Source organism: Triticum aestivum, chromosome 4B, assembly GCF_018294505.1.
Source record: "Triticum aestivum cultivar Chinese Spring chromosome 4B, IWGSC CS RefSeq v2.1, whole genome shotgun sequence".
Lineage (NCBI taxonomy): Eukaryota > Viridiplantae > Streptophyta > Magnoliopsida > Poales > Poaceae > Triticum > Triticum aestivum.
In genome coordinates, this window is record NC_057804.1 from 499,066,739 (window position 1) to 499,082,567 (window position 15,829).

The 15,829-nt window shown below is 50.3% G+C and overlaps 1 protein-coding gene and 1 long non-coding RNA gene across 2 annotated transcripts; one reads left to right on the top strand and one right to left on the bottom strand.

The window, feature by feature from the left end:
• Window positions 1-534: 534 nt before the first annotated feature.
• On the top strand, window positions 535-3,665 carry LOC123092924 (glutamine synthetase cytosolic isozyme 1-2). The gene is made up of 9 exons (XM_044514784.1): window positions 535-763; window positions 993-1,032; window positions 1,129-1,232; window positions 1,340-1,388; window positions 1,911-2,017; window positions 2,308-2,395; window positions 2,595-2,723; window positions 2,843-2,917; window positions 3,004-3,665. Exons 1-9 carry the CDS (start codon window positions 690-692, stop codon window positions 3,400-3,402), a joined length of 1,065 nt encoding a protein of 354 aa, XP_044370719.1. The 5' UTR covers window positions 535-689; the 3' UTR covers window positions 3,403-3,665.
• Window positions 3,666-4,182: 517 nt separating this feature from the next.
• On the bottom strand, window positions 4,183-14,297 carry LOC123092925 (uncharacterized). The gene is made up of 3 exons (XR_006444927.1): window positions 13,153-14,297; window positions 12,476-12,575; window positions 4,183-4,690 (listed from the first exon to the last, which is right to left on the bottom strand). It is a non-coding gene; the product is annotated as an uncharacterized lncRNA (long non-coding RNA).
• Between the last annotated feature and the right edge of the window lie 1,532 nt (window positions 14,298-15,829).

Consider the following 15,829-nt stretch of genomic DNA (forward strand, 5'->3'; position numbering starts at 1 on the left):
TCGTCTTGTCGGGACGCGTGGCATCCGCGCCAACCCTGCCACGCGAGAGGACGAAGAGTCACCGCCACCACCACCGATGATCAGGCTTCCTGAGGGAGGAGCCTGGCGGCTCGATCTAGAGTTCCCTCCGTGTCGCCACGACGGAGGGGTGGGGTGAGCTATTTCTCCCCAAAGCAAACAAAATCTGGTTGATACCACGGCTGATTCTAACGGTTATAACTTGTAACCCGATTATTTTCCCTATGTTTCTTACACGGCCTCAAAACTTTAGCTATTTGCCATCTCAAAAGTAAAATAAAATTGAGCTCTGCTCGGTCAACTTACAACTACGGTCTGGTTACGTGTGAGCCCACCTCAACTTGAGATGGTTACTTCAGGCTCTTGCAACACACATATACACACAACCCTCTGTGAAAAAAAAAGATAAACAGATAGAGTATCTTTTCAAACGCCGCTAAACAAGAGAGACTATCTTTTTAAACTGTCAATATAACTGAAAAAAAAACGAATCAATAGGAGCAGTTGCGAAGAGAAACTTGCCACCGTAGCCCAGCCGGCTTCGCGCTATAAATACCAGTGGCGCCACCCGGCTCTCTCCTCATCCCCTGCTTCTCGAGCTGCACACCTCATCTCATCTCATCTCAGTCTTCCCCCACATTGCCATTCCCTCCTTGCGAGTAGCAGCAGCAATGGCCAGCCTCGCCGACCTCGTCAACCTCGACCTCAGCGACTGCACCGACAAGATCATCGTCGAGTACCTCTGGTTAGTTAGTTAGCTACCCTCCTCTCCTCTGCTTCCCATCTCCTCCTAATCTTAAGAAGAAGAAGAAGATGATGAAATTCTGCAAGATCGCGCCCTTATGATACTTACATTCGGCACCCATGATCTCTGACCAATTTTGCTGCCAATTTTTTTAAAAACTTTTCTGACGAATTTTATCTGCGTGATCCTCTCTTTTTCCATCTCTAAGTGCTCTGTGTGTTTTGTTTAGGGTTGGAGGATCCGGTATCGACATCAGGAGCAAAGCAAGGGTGCGTACACACACCTCTGAACTCTCTCGTTCTTGGCTGATGAAACTAGCTGAATCTCATTGAAATTTTCGTTTTTCCCTCTGTTGGATCGAGCAGACGGTGAACGGCCCCATCACCGACGCGAGCCAGCTGCCCAAGTGGAACTACGACGGCTCCAGCACCGGCCAGGCTCCCGGAGAGGACAGCGAAGTCATCCTCTAGTATGATCTCGATTCTCTCGCCTTCTCTAATGCTTTTATTTTGCTTACAGTATTTGTATTTCTACTTTCCTTTGCTTACAAGCTGTATTTTCCTTTTGACTCTGAAGCCCCCAGGCCATTTTCAAGGACCCGTTCAGGAGGGGTGACAACCTCCTTGTAAGTCCTCGCTACTTTTTATCTTTCATGTTTCTTTCAAACTTTTTATGGACCAAAGATGCTGGATGCCATAAAGTAGGAAAAGTAAGATGCAGATGGGTCTTTGAAAAAAAATCACAGGGAAACATTGTTTCTGGGCATCGCTAAATTTTTAAAATAAAAAACTGATTTTTGTGGTTTAATTTTAAAAATAAAAATGGGGTTTTGTGGCTGTTTGATGTGCTTGGACATATGTGTGATTTGGTGGACAAAATAACCAGGTGTTTGCGTCCTGTTGTGTAAACACCCTAAAATTCCACTAGTTGACCTACTTGGCTCATAATTAATTGCTTATGAGACAGTCTCTTCAGAAAAATAACTTGGCCTTTCAGAAACAGCAGGTCAACTGTTTGACAAGCACAAATCTTAAATACTTGAACTGAAAAATAAATAAGCTTCAGCTACATCAGAGGCCAAGTTTCTACTGTATTTGGCGCAAAGTCGTTGGTTTGTTGATCAATTACTACTTATTACTCCTTGTAGGTTATGTGCGACTGCTACACACCCCAAGGTGTGCCAATCCCCACGAACAAGAGGCACAACGCTGCCAAGATCTTCAACACCCCGAAGGTTGCAGCTGAGGAGACATGGTACGAATACCTATGTCGATATTAAGTTTTATTTTTGTTGACAAAATTTAAGTTTTTTTGTTGTGGTGGTGTTTCATCTGAAGTTGTAGTGTTAAAAAAAACATATATATACTCACTTTGCATCAGATGGAGATGAGTTGGAAAAACAAGTGTAAAATTCATGTTCCTGGAATTACAGAAAAGCTACCAAAAATGGGTTGAAGGACCACAGAATTTGGCGGTTTCCGCATTTGTATCCTTATCTGCTTACGGTTAGAGCACTGATTAGGCTTATCTCTGAACCCAAACAGGTATGGAATTGAGCAGGAGTACACTCTCCTCCAGAAGGACGTGAACTGGCCTCTTGGCTGGCCCATTGGTGGCTACCCTGGTCCGCAGGCAAGAAAAATCTCATGCTCTCCAGCTTTTATCTGTCACAGCTTACATAATTAAGAGATAAAACAAGCTATCTGATGTGCACCATCCTGAAGAAATCTGTCCTTGAACTTGTCCTGGGCCATAGACTGAAGTCAAAATTTTCACAATCCACTGAAGGCTGTAGGTTTTTCATCATGTTGATTGTGTGCATTTCGTGCAGGGACCATACTACTGCGCCGCCGGCGCGGACAAGGCGTTCGGGCGTGACATCGTGGACGCCCACTACAAGGCCTGCCTCTACGCCGGGATCAACATCAGCGGCATCAACGGGGAGGTCATGCCCGGCCAGGTACCACTGCTCTTCCAACAACAATTTGGTTTCTCTCTTGTCAGAAAAGCCCTGCTAGGCGTGGGTGTGGGAATTTGTGAACCTGATTCTCTCTGTCGTTGGTGACATGACACTGACAGTGGGAGTTCCAAGTTGGGCCGTCCGTCGGGATCGCGGCGTCCGACCAGCTGTGGGTGGCGCGCTACATCCTCGAGGTCCCTGCCCTCCCCTCCCCTGAGTCGCAACCGAACGAATATGGTTCGATGCTGATTTTATTGGATTGGTTGATGGTGAATTGCAGAGGATCACTGAGGTTGCCGGGGTGGTGCTGTCCCTGGACCCGAAGCCGATCCCGGGCGACTGGAACGGCGCGGGCGCGCACACCAACTACAGCACCAAGTCGATGCGGGAGGCCGGCGGGTACGAGGTGATCAAGACGGCCATCGAGAAGCTGGGCAAGCGGCACGCGCAGCACATCGCCGCCTACGGCGAGGGCAACGAGCGCCGCCTCACGGGCCACCACGAGACCGCCGACATCAACACCTTCAAGTGGGGCGTGGCGGACCGCGGCGCGTCCGTCCGCGTGGGCCGCGACACCGAGAAGGACGGCAAGGGCTACTTCGAGGACCGCAGGCCGGCCTCCAACATGGACCCCTACGTCGTCACCTCCATGATCGCCGAGACCACGCTCCTCCTCTGAGCCACCCACCCACGGCCATGCCTACCGCCGCCAGATCATGACACCCAGGCTCTCGACTCTCTCGATCGAGGGTGGCGATTGATTAATTTCTGCAAAACGTTTCGTGTTTCCATTTCTTTTGCAAGGTCTAGTCTGTTTTTGGGGCGTGCCTTTGGTGTCTTTCACTTTACTCGTTCAGATAAGAGTAAGAGTCTTCAGTCTACTCTGAAAATAATGTTGTTTTCGCATTCCGATAAATGAAATCATGGAGCCGGTTATGATTCTGTTCGATCACATGTCATGCATACAGTACACGGTTCCATGTTCTCCACTGCTCTTTCCACGTCACCCCGAGCCCAACAAAATTGACGTTGGGCTAGTTGCAACCAAATCGGCCGTGCTCTGTCCTTGTCCGTCTCTCTGCATTTTGAGGCAAGTGTCGCTAGCCGCAGCCATACTGTCTTATGTGCTGCAACTTGTTGCAGCCTAATCCGTGGGGCCAACGCATCTTATCTTATTATCTTTCCTCACTTGCTCACGCGACAGCTCGACGAATATGATCTCTGGCCCCCTTTGATGTTGGGCCATTCTTTTTTCGCACACCTTTCTCTTTCCGGACGCGGCGTACCGCCATTCCTGCTTTTCTGAGACGAAAAGTTGGAATTTCAGTTTCTTGGACGAAACAAGGAGCGTTCAGTCTGCTTCCAGATGATCTGCGGGTATATGGTGACACTATGATGCTTCTCCATCCGAGAGTGGGAGAAAAGGGAGAAGAAATGCTCACGGCACATCGAGATTGATCGATACAGCGACCAAAGTTACCACCAAAGTGGTGGTCCTGCACCACTGGATGATGAAGTTTATTTTGTCCGAGCATCTCGTAAAGTTTTTCTTTGCTAGTTACTAGTGTAAACCATACTCAGCCTGCTTATAACATACTACAAAACGTCTACACCAAAATTGTGTCTGAAAATCAGACTGAAAGCATGTGGCATAGGCAGCAGATCAAACAGCGAAACGGTTCAGCAGAACCCGGTTACCCCGCCGGGTCAGGACAGAGACACCGACCAAGATGGAAATGTTCAGGTTTACCGCGTTAAGCAAAGTGAACTCAGATTTTGGCTGGTCCTCAAATTTGACAAGGATAAACCGTTATTATGGTGGATTCAACCGAAACTAGACTTTTAAAGCACACGCCATGGTTGACAGTTGCAAGATGGCCATATTCACCCTTTACCACATCAATAGTATCAGGGTCACGAAACATAGGAAATTCTTCATGTTGGCACTTCAAAAGCGCAGAGGGATCCTGTGACAGCAGACAATTTGCATTAGCAAAACCAAATTTCACTACTCATAGGTGCAAATGCTATCAAAAAATTCAGGTAGTTCAAACAGTTAAGAATCAGCTTCACAGGTATGAAAAACTGGTTTTGCAATCTTCTTTTTTTCCGAAACGGTGGTTTTGCAATCTTCACAAAGCACACGCATGGAAAGAATTACAATTCGCTATAGTTTAGGCGAAATTGAACTAGCACACAGGGAGGGATGTTTGTGAAAAAAAAGTTTGACAAAAAAAGCACACAGGGAGGGATGTTTGTCAAAAAAAAAAAGTTTGTCAAAAAAAAGCACACAGGGACATGAGATGGGTAAGAAAGCCAAATATTTGATTGTAACTAGGGACAGGAGATGGGTAAGAAAGCCAAATATTGATTTCTTTGAGAATACAATAAATATCAAATGCATCCATGACAGCTTCCTATACCGCCCAAAACGGTGTCAAGAGCTCTTCACAGGAAGAAAATCCCTGCACTACTTCTTAAGTTAGACATAGCCAGAGCCTTTGACAATGTCTTCTAGGAATACCTCCTCGAGCTGCCCCAAGCATTAGGTTTTTCTGCTCGATGGAGGGACTGGATCTCTCTGCTCCTGTCCACTGCAAGCTCCTCCTTGCTCAACGGCTCTCCCGGGCATCAGATCAGACACAGCAGGGGGCTTGGGCAGGGCGGCCCACTCTCGCCATTGCTCTTCATCATAGCCATTGATCCATTGCACCGCCTGCTCCAGAGACCTGCTGAATTGGACATCATCGCCCCTCTGCCATGTAGCGAATTATCCATGCACATCAGTCTGTACGCGGATGATGCTGTGATTTTTGCCAATCCGGTGAAGGAAGAAATAGACACCCTCATGAGCATTTTGCACGATTGTGGCGAGGCGTCTGGGCTCAAGGTTAATCCCACAAAAGGTGACGACGACGGCAATTTGCTGCGAAGATGCAGATCTGCAGCATGTCCTTCAGGGTTTTGGTGGACAGATAGCAAACTTCCCACTAAAATACCTTGGGGTCCCGGTCACAATCTCCAGACTATGTCTTGTTCGCATCCAATTCATCCTGGACCGCATCAAGGCTAGATTAGCAGGCTGGAAAGGCAAACTCATGTCAATCTCTGGTAAAGGGTGCTCGTCAGAAGTATTCTCAGCGCACTGGTAATGTTTGCACTGACAGTGCTGAATGTTCCAAAGAAATTCTTTGCTGAGGTGGACAAGGCTCAACGACGTTTCTTGTGGGCTCAGGAGGAGAAGCTAACCGGCGGAAAATGCAAGGACAGCTGGCCAGTTGTGTGCTCACCGATCGACAATGGCGGACTCGGGATCCATGACCTGCCGAGGTGCAGCAAAGCACTGCGCCTCAGATGGCTTTGGCACGCCTGGACGACCCTGAGAGACCATGGGTTGGTACACAGCTGCCGTGCAACGATGGCGACATGGCCCTATTCAGCATGTCCACCACAGTGAACCTCGGAAACGGTACGGTGGCCACCTTCTGGAACTGCTCCTGGACAGACTCCGGCACACTGAAGATGGCCTTCCCCTCGCTGTACAAACACTCCAGAAGAAAAAACAGGACTGTCAAGGCGGCCCTCGCAAACGACACTTGGTCGCCGACCTCGCGCATGGCAACACACAACCGCTCTGGCCGGAGGTGCTCAGACTACGGCGATGGCTTCAGTCCAGGAATATTCAGCTCAGCGATCAGTGCCGTGACACAATCAAATGGAATCACGAAGCTTCAGGCGTCTACACTACAAGCTCTGTTTACAACTTTCAGTTTCAGGTCTCGATCAAGTCAAGATTCAGACAACTTTTCTGGCAAGCTTGGGCGCCAGGACGCCTCAAATTTTTTGCCTGGCTCCTGCACAAGAACAGATTGTGGTGCAATGACCGTCTGCAAAGAAGAGGATGGCCATATAGCTACTTCTGCCAGATGTGCCTAAGAAACCCAGAATCCTCGGAACACCTCTTCTAGCAGTGCAACATCTCCTCTTCAGTTTGGTCTAAAGCGGCAGAATGGTTTGGGTGCAACTCGCTACACCCAGATACATGGAAGAACAGCAAGAAGACCACTGAAATCACCACAGCCATGATCAACAGAGCAAGGCTGGAGTTCAGGAGAGCTTTAAAATCAATCATCATGCTAGTTCTTTGGGAAATCTGGCAGGAGAGAAACGAGAGCACATTCAGAGGCAAGACTGCTTACTCAGCTGCCATATTGGCTGCTGTCAGGAGATCACTGGAATTGTGGCTGACAGGCCAAAGCAGTTTCTTTAGCGCACCCCTTTTGGGGATCCTCCTTGAGTAATCAGGATTGAAGCATGAGACTCTTTTTTCTCGTCCTTTGTTTCTCCTCGATCCTTGGATCGAACTCCACCTTTTGTATTCCCGTGTGCTTCCTGATAATGGCCAGCCATCAGCTGGATCTTTCAAAAAAAAAAAAAGAGAGTGAAAGTGAAAAAGGGTTTCCCCCGCTTTGTATTACAAAGCAACCATCCGATACAACCAACGATAGGTGCTGGGGCGGAAGCAGCACAATCACGCCCAAAAGAAAAGAAAGAGGAAAAAGAAAAGAAACAAATGCCGATAACGGCGGATCGACAAAAACGACGAAGCCTCGCGACCGCTGCGTCCACCGGAAATCCCCCAAGCTTTGAGACTCCGAAGCGCCGGTACCAATCAACACCTCCAAGAAGGGACGCGACGATGACGACGCTGCTGCCAAGGGATTCCCCTGGTACGCGGTGGGGAGAGAGGAAGGGTAGCCCCGACGCCCTCCAGGAAGGTCCGGTGGTACCCTCAGGCGCCACTGCGTCGGTGTCGGCCAAGCCAACAGGGATTTCTCCTGATCCCATCCTCCACCTCAGGCACTCCGGAGCTCGCCACCAAACCGACCACCACCCTGCGCCAACACGGACACGAAGCTTCCCACGCTGTCTCACCACGACACCACGAAGATGGCACGCCGCAGCTGGCACGCCGTCGGCGTTGCTGCCCCCCGTCCGAGCTGCTCCACCTTCTCACCACACAGACGACGACGAAGCCACGCCGGGGGCCGGCCCGCTAGGACCCAGATGGAGCCCGCGGGACCCGATCTGGGCCGGGGGCGCGTCACCGGCCAACCTGCGCCACCATGTCGTCTCGCCGCCAAGGGGCCGCACCACCACCGCGCGAGCCGCCGGCCACCGCTGCCGGGACGCCGGGCCGTCATCAAGCCGAGGAGCACTGCCGCCGCCCCATGCCCCGGGCAGGGAGCCGCACGCGCGGCGACAGGCAGGCCCCGCCGCCGCCAACACCACCCGACCATCGCCGGGGGCGCCCGTCGGCGGCGGCAGGGAGGGGAGGAGAGACGAGGGCGGCCGAAGGGGGGGGGGGCGGGGCTCGCGCCGCCCCGGCCACCTCCCGGGGAGGCGGCACGGAGCGGATCCGGAGGAAGGGAGAGGGGGGGAGGGGGGCGAGGTCGGGGGCGGCCGGCGGCGGGGCCTAGGAAGGCCTGCGGCGGGGGAGGGGAGGGAGGGAGGAACCCTTGAGCAGGAGCCTTGTGCAGTAGTTCAGTTTTCCAAAGAGAGTGAAAGTAAAAGGGCTGGTACTAAACTGAAGTACTGCATCCCACCAAAACTATTCCAAATTCCAAAAAATGCATCAACAACTAAATAACAGGTTCACAAGCAAATTACCTCTAAATCCAACAAATCATTAGACCCAAGTAACAGACCTCGCAACCTCACGACTATTAGACCCAAGTGAAACCCCAAATCCTATCAGTATCAGCATTATTCACTATTTCCTCAGAAAAAATTAAAATGAAAAAATAGTATTGATCGACATACCTGTAGTGGCTTCAATATCGCGGAGCTTGGCTGCCAGCATGGCACGCCCCATCTGCAAGTCGTTCGCATCCGGCTGCGCCTAAATCTGCTCGGTCACCCGCCTGTCAACGGATCTCGGGTCCAGAATCCCACTAAGCCACCACGTCTGCCTTGGGAACCGTCCACCTAACGGAAACTCGGCCGGCACCTCTGGCGGAATCTCCTGAGCAGGCCTCCTCGAGGAAACGTCATGTGCTGACATCCCCCCAGATGCTGACCTAGTCCGCACAGTAGACGTAGGCGCCTGTGGCGTCGTCCCTGCGTCCTGAGAAGGAGACCCTGCATACCGCGGAAGAGAGGCCACCTGCCCTGGACACCCTCCCAAGGCGGCCGGTACTGGTGAGAGCCGAGAAGAAGGCACCGACCTCGGCCTCCCTCCCACCAACGACCTGCCTAAGGTCGCAAACATTGGGGAACTAGAGGCATCTCCCTCTAATATATCCCCCAACATCGCCACGGCCACCAGCACACGAGCCGGCGAAGCAGGCGGAGAGAGCGGTAGAGCCTCCTGCTCCGACGGATCCCCTGTCTCGACATGATTGCCCTAGAGGTGGCTAGGCGCTGAAGCCGCCCCAAAGGATCCAAAGCAAAGACCCACAGTCGGCTTCGCCGATGGCGTAGCCCCCCTTAGCTACTGGTGTGCTCAAAGCCTGACCGGTCTGTCTAGTCGAATCAGCTAAATAACCACGCTACATGGTCCATGAAATCATCCTGTCACCTACTCTTGTCTTTAACTGTATCGCCACCAACCCCACCAGTATTATCATCGGGTAAGGCCCTCTCATCCATGAAGGTATAGGCCTCCACCTCCAACTTCAGGTCATAACCCATGCCTTTGTAGTACCAAAGGGACAAACTCAGACAAAGCATCAATGTTGCACACACCAACAAGAGTGTGAGTCACCCCACGCCTCGTAGTAAAGGCCATGTCAACCTGCACAGTCTTACCCACCAACGAGCCAATATTCCACGTCTGCATGAAGTCATTAAGGACATCTCCAAGGAAGACCCGCAAACCTCCTTCATGCGTCCGGACCACGGAAGCCATCTAATGCGGGCCTGTATCGGTCCGCGGAGCGATACAGACGCGATTTCTCCCGCAAACCGGAGACAAATGGGGGGGGGGGCTTTGCGGGAGTCCGGATCGATTCCACGCCCACTTCTGACCGCCCTGGCCCAAACTTGGCCCAAATATGGTCTACCCCGTCGTCTGCTATGCACTGGAGCTTCTGGAGGCTTGCGCTGAATATGCCCAAACCATCTCAAAGATGTTGGACAAACTTCTCTTCAACTCCAACTCTATCTGGATATCATCATTTCGGACCTGATCCTTCCTTGTGTGGCCACACATCCATCTCAACATACACATCTCCGCTACACCCAACTGTTGAACATGTTGCCTTTTAGTCGGCAAACACTCAGCGTCATACAACATCGCAGGTCGAATCGCCGTCCCTATAGAAACTGCCTTTTAGCTTTTGTGGCACTCTCTTGTCACAAAGAATGCTAGAAGCTTGGCGCCTTCATCCATCCAGCTTTGAATCGAGGGCTCACATCTTCATCGATATCACCATCCTTCAGCAGCATCGACCCAAAATATTGAAACGTGTCCTTCTAAGGTACCACCTGCCATCAAGGCTAATCTCCTCCTCCTTGTGCCTAGTAGTATTGAAACCACAACTCATGTACTCAGTTTTAGTACTAAGCCTAAAACCTTTCGATTCCAAGGTTTGTCTTTATAGATCTAACTTTCTATTAACCCAGTCCGACTATCATCGACGCACCACATCGTCCGCTAAGAGCATACACCACGAGATATCTCCTTGTATATCCCTTATGACCTCATCCATCACCAAAACGAAAAGATAAGGGCTCAAAGCTGACCCTTGGTGCAGTCCAATTTTAATCGGGAAGTCATCAGTGTCGCCATAGCTTGTTCAAACACTTGTCACAACATTATCATACATATCCTGAGAAGGGTAATGTACTTCTTTGGGACTTTGTAGGCCAAAAGTCCAAGGGGGTTTGATCGTTTGGGTATTGAAAACCTAGAAGAAAAGAATAAATGATTGCCTAACAAATGGTTATTTCGGCATCCACAGAGGAGGAAGGGGGGTGGTTACAGTTATATTGTAACAAATATCTGCATTCTAAAACTTCACCACAAGTTATGGCGCAGCCGAATGATTCTCTCTTTTGGAAGGGGCTGACTGAGAACTAAGGCCAACTCCAACCGGGAGATCCATTTCGTCCATTTGGGTCACACGGACAAAAATCTTGGCCCAAGGGAGAGACCCGTTTGGACAAAATGTCCGCCCAGTGTCTGTTTGTTGCCTGTTCTGACCCAAACTTGGCCCAAATATGGGTCAGAAATGGGTCTCTCCGGATAGAAGCGGACACTCTCCGTCGTTCTTGTCCTCCTTTGGGTGCCGGCTTGTGTCCACCCTGGCCCATAGGTCAGCGACTGCACGACTTGGGCATCTACATACAGGATGGATACGGCGTGTGCTCAATCCCCACCCCACGCGCACCGGTGAGGCCACTGGCGCAGGCCGTCCCCACGACCAGGAAACTAAGCAGATCAGTTGTGCTTGGATCTTACCGGCGAGCCCCACCTCATCGGGGGTGAGGTGGGGCTGCCGGCCGGAAATAGAGCTCCCGCCCGCGATGGCCACACCCTCCACGACACGCGCGAGCATGGGTGTGGCAAGGGCCTCCCAACCGACCGTTGTGGCGCCACCGACTACCATGTAGAGAAACTCCCGCGCCTTCTTCAACAAGCACCCATGGAGCTCGGCACCGTCGCCACCCAATGACCCACCCCAACGGCCTCTCTTCCCCGACGGTCGACAACAGCTCATGTACCAGCTTAAAAAAGGGACATGTTTTTATCCAAATAGGTAGCGCCATTGGGTGCACCAACCGGACGCGCGTGTCCACCCCATGTCCACCTATGCAGACCGCGACCCAATGGACAAAAACAAAATCTGCGTCTGTCCTAAGGTCACTTTCTTTAACATGAGTAAATTTATCATTGGGAATGGGGCCACTACTAGGTTATGGGAGGATGCTTGGCTGGGGGGGGGGATGCTTTATAATATTGTACAGCGTAAAGACGCTTTTGTGTGTAATACTAGGTTCAGTTCCCCTAAACATTCAATTTAATCAGGCACTAGTTGGGGAACGATGGGATAGCTGGCTGCATTTAGTACGTAGGTTGATGGAGGTCAACGTGTCTAATGAGTCAGATGTAGATGTTCTCAGTCAAATCTATGTATGTGGATTTGATTAATATTGAACCAATCCCACGATCCATTCATATATGGAAAATAAAGTTGCCTTAAAAAATCAAATTTTTTATGTGGTTTGTGCACAAAGGAGTGATTTTGACTAAGGACAATTTGGCGAAATGTAGGTGGGAGGGGAGTAAACCTTATAGATCACAAGGAAATGATTCAATATCTTTTTCTCACATGCCCACTAACCAGGTTATTATGGCGAAAAATACATGTGGTCTTTAACGTATCTCCACCTACTAACATATCCAATCTGTTCGGTAACTGGTTAGGTGGGGTTGAGCCTAATATGGCGGCACGAATTAGCGTGGGAATTGCTGCATTACTTTCGACTATTTGGAACTGTACAGTAGCATGTGCTACATACAACCGGTTTGTATGGCGGTCCACTAATAGGATAGGTGTTTAGGCATTGTGTCCTATTTTTTGCCAGTTGTGGCTATTTGTTTACTGCTTTGATTTTGTATATGTAAATGAGATGAGATTCATACTTTGGTACTCTATTCGTTTAAATAAAATGGATGTGTGCATCACTTGATGCAGAGGCCCTGGGTAATCCTCCTTTTTTTAAAAAAAAAAGTGGAAGATGATAACCTTTTCAGTCGACACAGCACATCAGCAGATCCTTCAGGAAGATCGTCTCATGTATTGTACAAAATTTTAACCCCATCATTTCCATCACCAATCCCTCTGCCTACAAAGCAAAAACAATCCAATACATCAATTAAAATCTGAAGGAAAAGTTAGATCAGTCCACCACTATACACTTGTATAGCCGTGAGTTTGGAGATGCACCCCAAAAACTGGAATAGGGGAAGTATAAACGGGAGTTGGTGGTGGTTTATCCATGTTTCTAACCACGCTACCCAGCATTGCTAAAAATCTCTAAAAAGAACTAGTTAACGGAGACACAATGAAGCTCTTCCTTTAACAAGCTAACTGAAACCGCCTTATGAATATCCCTAGCACAGACTATGACACATTCCACAAAGAAGCACAACTAGATATGATTGCGAACCCAAGGGCATGGTGTGTAGTCCGAACGCGGACGTTAATGCGTTGCGCTGTACTAGATGGAACTCTAATGAGTGGGATGATGATAATAGCCCAATGTGATTGCTTATTTATTTTGATTCATAGCAAAGCACGGGCAGACAATCCTTAAAAGACACGAACAATGTTACAGACACATACCAAAAGCGACTGGATTGATTCTCAAAAGAGTAAGTGAATTACTATGTTACTTATGCGATGTACAGACGGGGCATTACCTGCAGTAAAGAAATTTGTGTAGGGATAAAAGTGGTCGTGATGTGTTCCAGAAATACTTCTGAGTTGCATCGACTCGAGTTGGATCATGAAGGAACGGCCAGTATACATTGACAGAAATATCACATTGGTGTCCTCATCAAACCCCGCTATATAACCTCTACATCTCGATGGTCCTAGTGGAAGGAGCTTGTCAAGTTGGATGATCTGCTGAAGCGCCCATCTGAGGACACCATCTGAATTGCTCTTTCTCTCCCATATTTCCATGCCCACTTCTGTCCACATGGCAAAGCCAAGCCTACTTTCATGTGTCCGCAATATCTGAAAGCGGATACACGAGACTACTGATGGTCTCTCGATCACCACTAAGCGCTGCATCTCGAAATCAAATTTGAGAATTCCATCCCCAATAAGCAACCAATGAAGTGCATTCCCAACCAGGACGCTGCTGGCACGCATTGCATAAGTAACATGCTGTGCAGTACCTGCTCAGATGATATTTCCCCATTCACCGGATTCTGAATCGTAGATGCAAGCAAATGCAGAGGGTTCAGCATTCATGCCGACGCCCACCAAGACCAGCTTGAAAGGGCGCGAGCCCAGTCGTGGCCGTGCACGTGGTCTGTGCCGGAAGGGCAGAGCAGCGCCGCGCTTCGGACCCAATGGTAGGTGTGGATGCCCGGTGGAAAGGCCACGCAGCGCCGGTGGCCGGTGATGGGGTCCCAAACGACGGCATGAGACGCGTATGGTTGATGAGGAGGGCGAGGCCGTGGCGGCAGCCGACGAAGGCCCAGCTCTCCCCGCGGCTCTGCGGTAGCGAGAACCGCGCCGCGGGGATGCGGTCGGGCGTGTCCAGCGTGGGCGTGAATGAGGGCCCGTCGATGCCTCTGACGAAAAAGCCTAGGAGCGGGGGTTTGCATTGGTGGGCGCGGAAGTGACGAAGAAATTTGGGGTCGGAGACGAGGCCGCGCCAAAGCTTGCAGACGAGGGAAGCTCAGGGGAGCGAGGATGGTAATGGGGGGGAGGCGGAGCAGGATCTCTAGGAGAAGATTTTCGTCCTCCAGCGGCGGCGCCGGCCCCGCCGATGTGGGGAACGAGGGGCGGCGGCGGCGGTCCATCTAGGCTAAACCGTGCAGAGTTTGTCTTTGAAAGAGAAATTGGATCTTTTGCCCCACTTTACTTCTCCATTGGATAATTTGCCCCCCCGAGAGGCTACCAGGTGGGGCCCGGGGTCACTGTCATTAAGACAATCAAAGGGCAAATCATCCAACCCCTTGTAAAGTGGGGCAAATCATCCAATCCCCCGTCTTTGAAACGGCGATGCGGGGAACGAGGGGCGGCGGTACGACCTAGTCAAGGCTGATGCTGGAGTGGACAAGTCGTCAAATTTACACGACACGATGAGATACGTTTAACCAATCTGAGTCGTGGATGAATGATCAAACGACGCCAGAATAATTTTATTTTTGCGTGAATACGTAAAGCTCTAACTCCAGCCGGGAAGGCAAAGAGACGAGATACAGGGCATCTAGACCGCGTCACAGCCAATGCTTGGAACCTTCGTCCTACGACCACCCCAGGACTGGCCAGATCGACGTACCTCCCACCTCAAGCGCCTAGAGGATCGGCAAGTGGGTTGTCCGGACCGGAGGAAGAAGCCATGGAGGAATATGTAGTGCATTGTGCCCCAGATGCCCACGCCATAAAAAGCGGCCCAAAACCAATGTAGCTTCCAAAGTCTCCAAATCCAACACCAACCACACCGCGAGCAGTCAAGGCAGTGCCTTCATGAAGGGGACAATGTCAAGACGTCGCCGCCGTCCAATTCGGCGAATTGGACCTAGAGTTTCCTCCAGTACTTGAAAAGGGGCACGGAGAGAAGGCCATGGAGTCGACTCCATGAAGGAGATGGCACCCACAAGTGTCACCATAACCAACATCGGCAAGACGAGCCCGGCCTACCACGGAACACCCCAAAAGGTTGTCGGATTAGGAAGTGGAGATATGGAAAACCATTGCAAGACGAAACTCCAAAGATGGTCGCACATGTCACCCAAGAAGGTGATATCGGGTGCCGCAGGGTACATCACCACGAGCGACCTCCATCAATGCTAGGAACCACCACTGGTAAGATCTAGGCAGGGGAAGCCCGGATCCACTATCAATAGCACCACTAGAACCAGCCCAATAGGAGGTTAGCATGGTCGGGCCGAGCCAATGCCGTTGGAAGGACATCGAAATTGAGGCAGCCGGAGGTCCGGGAGGAAGGGTGGGAAAAGCATGAGGAGGCGGCCGCAGCAGGCAACTGCCCGTACGGCGGATGGGAAGACATTTTTAGAATAATGAAAATGATTAATAATTAAAAAGAGTGCATAGATATACTCCATATTGCATTTTCAGAAGTTTGTTTCGCCGTGCTAAAGTGATTTATAATCTGTTTCTACCCTTAAAAAGACAATGAAGACAAAAGGAGCATAGGCAAACATAAGGTAACCGTACATTTTACTATGTAATCTTCACATTCCACATTCGTTATTTTTTGAATGAAGTGGTGGTGAGGGGGGGGGGGGGCATTTGACATTGTTTATTCAAAGATAGTCCAGCTCATCAAGTTGTTTTCCATAGTTCCCGCAATAAAAACTTGTTTTCAATATTTCCCGCGAAAAAACTTCTTTTCAA

Excerpts from the sequence above, each read along its gene's own strand:
- LOC123092924 (XM_044514784.1), top strand. The coding sequence starts at position 690 with ATGGCCAGCCTCGCCGACCTCGTCAACCTCGACCTCAGCGACTGCACC. Across the intron at positions 764-992 it reads ATCATCGTCGAGTACCTCTG|GGTTGGAGGATCCGGTATCG; the intron begins GTTAGTTAGTTA and ends TGTTTTGTTTAG. Across the intron at positions 2,918-3,003 it reads TGGCGCGCTACATCCTCGAG|AGGATCACTGAGGTTGCCGG; the intron begins GTCCCTGCCCTC and ends GGTGAATTGCAG.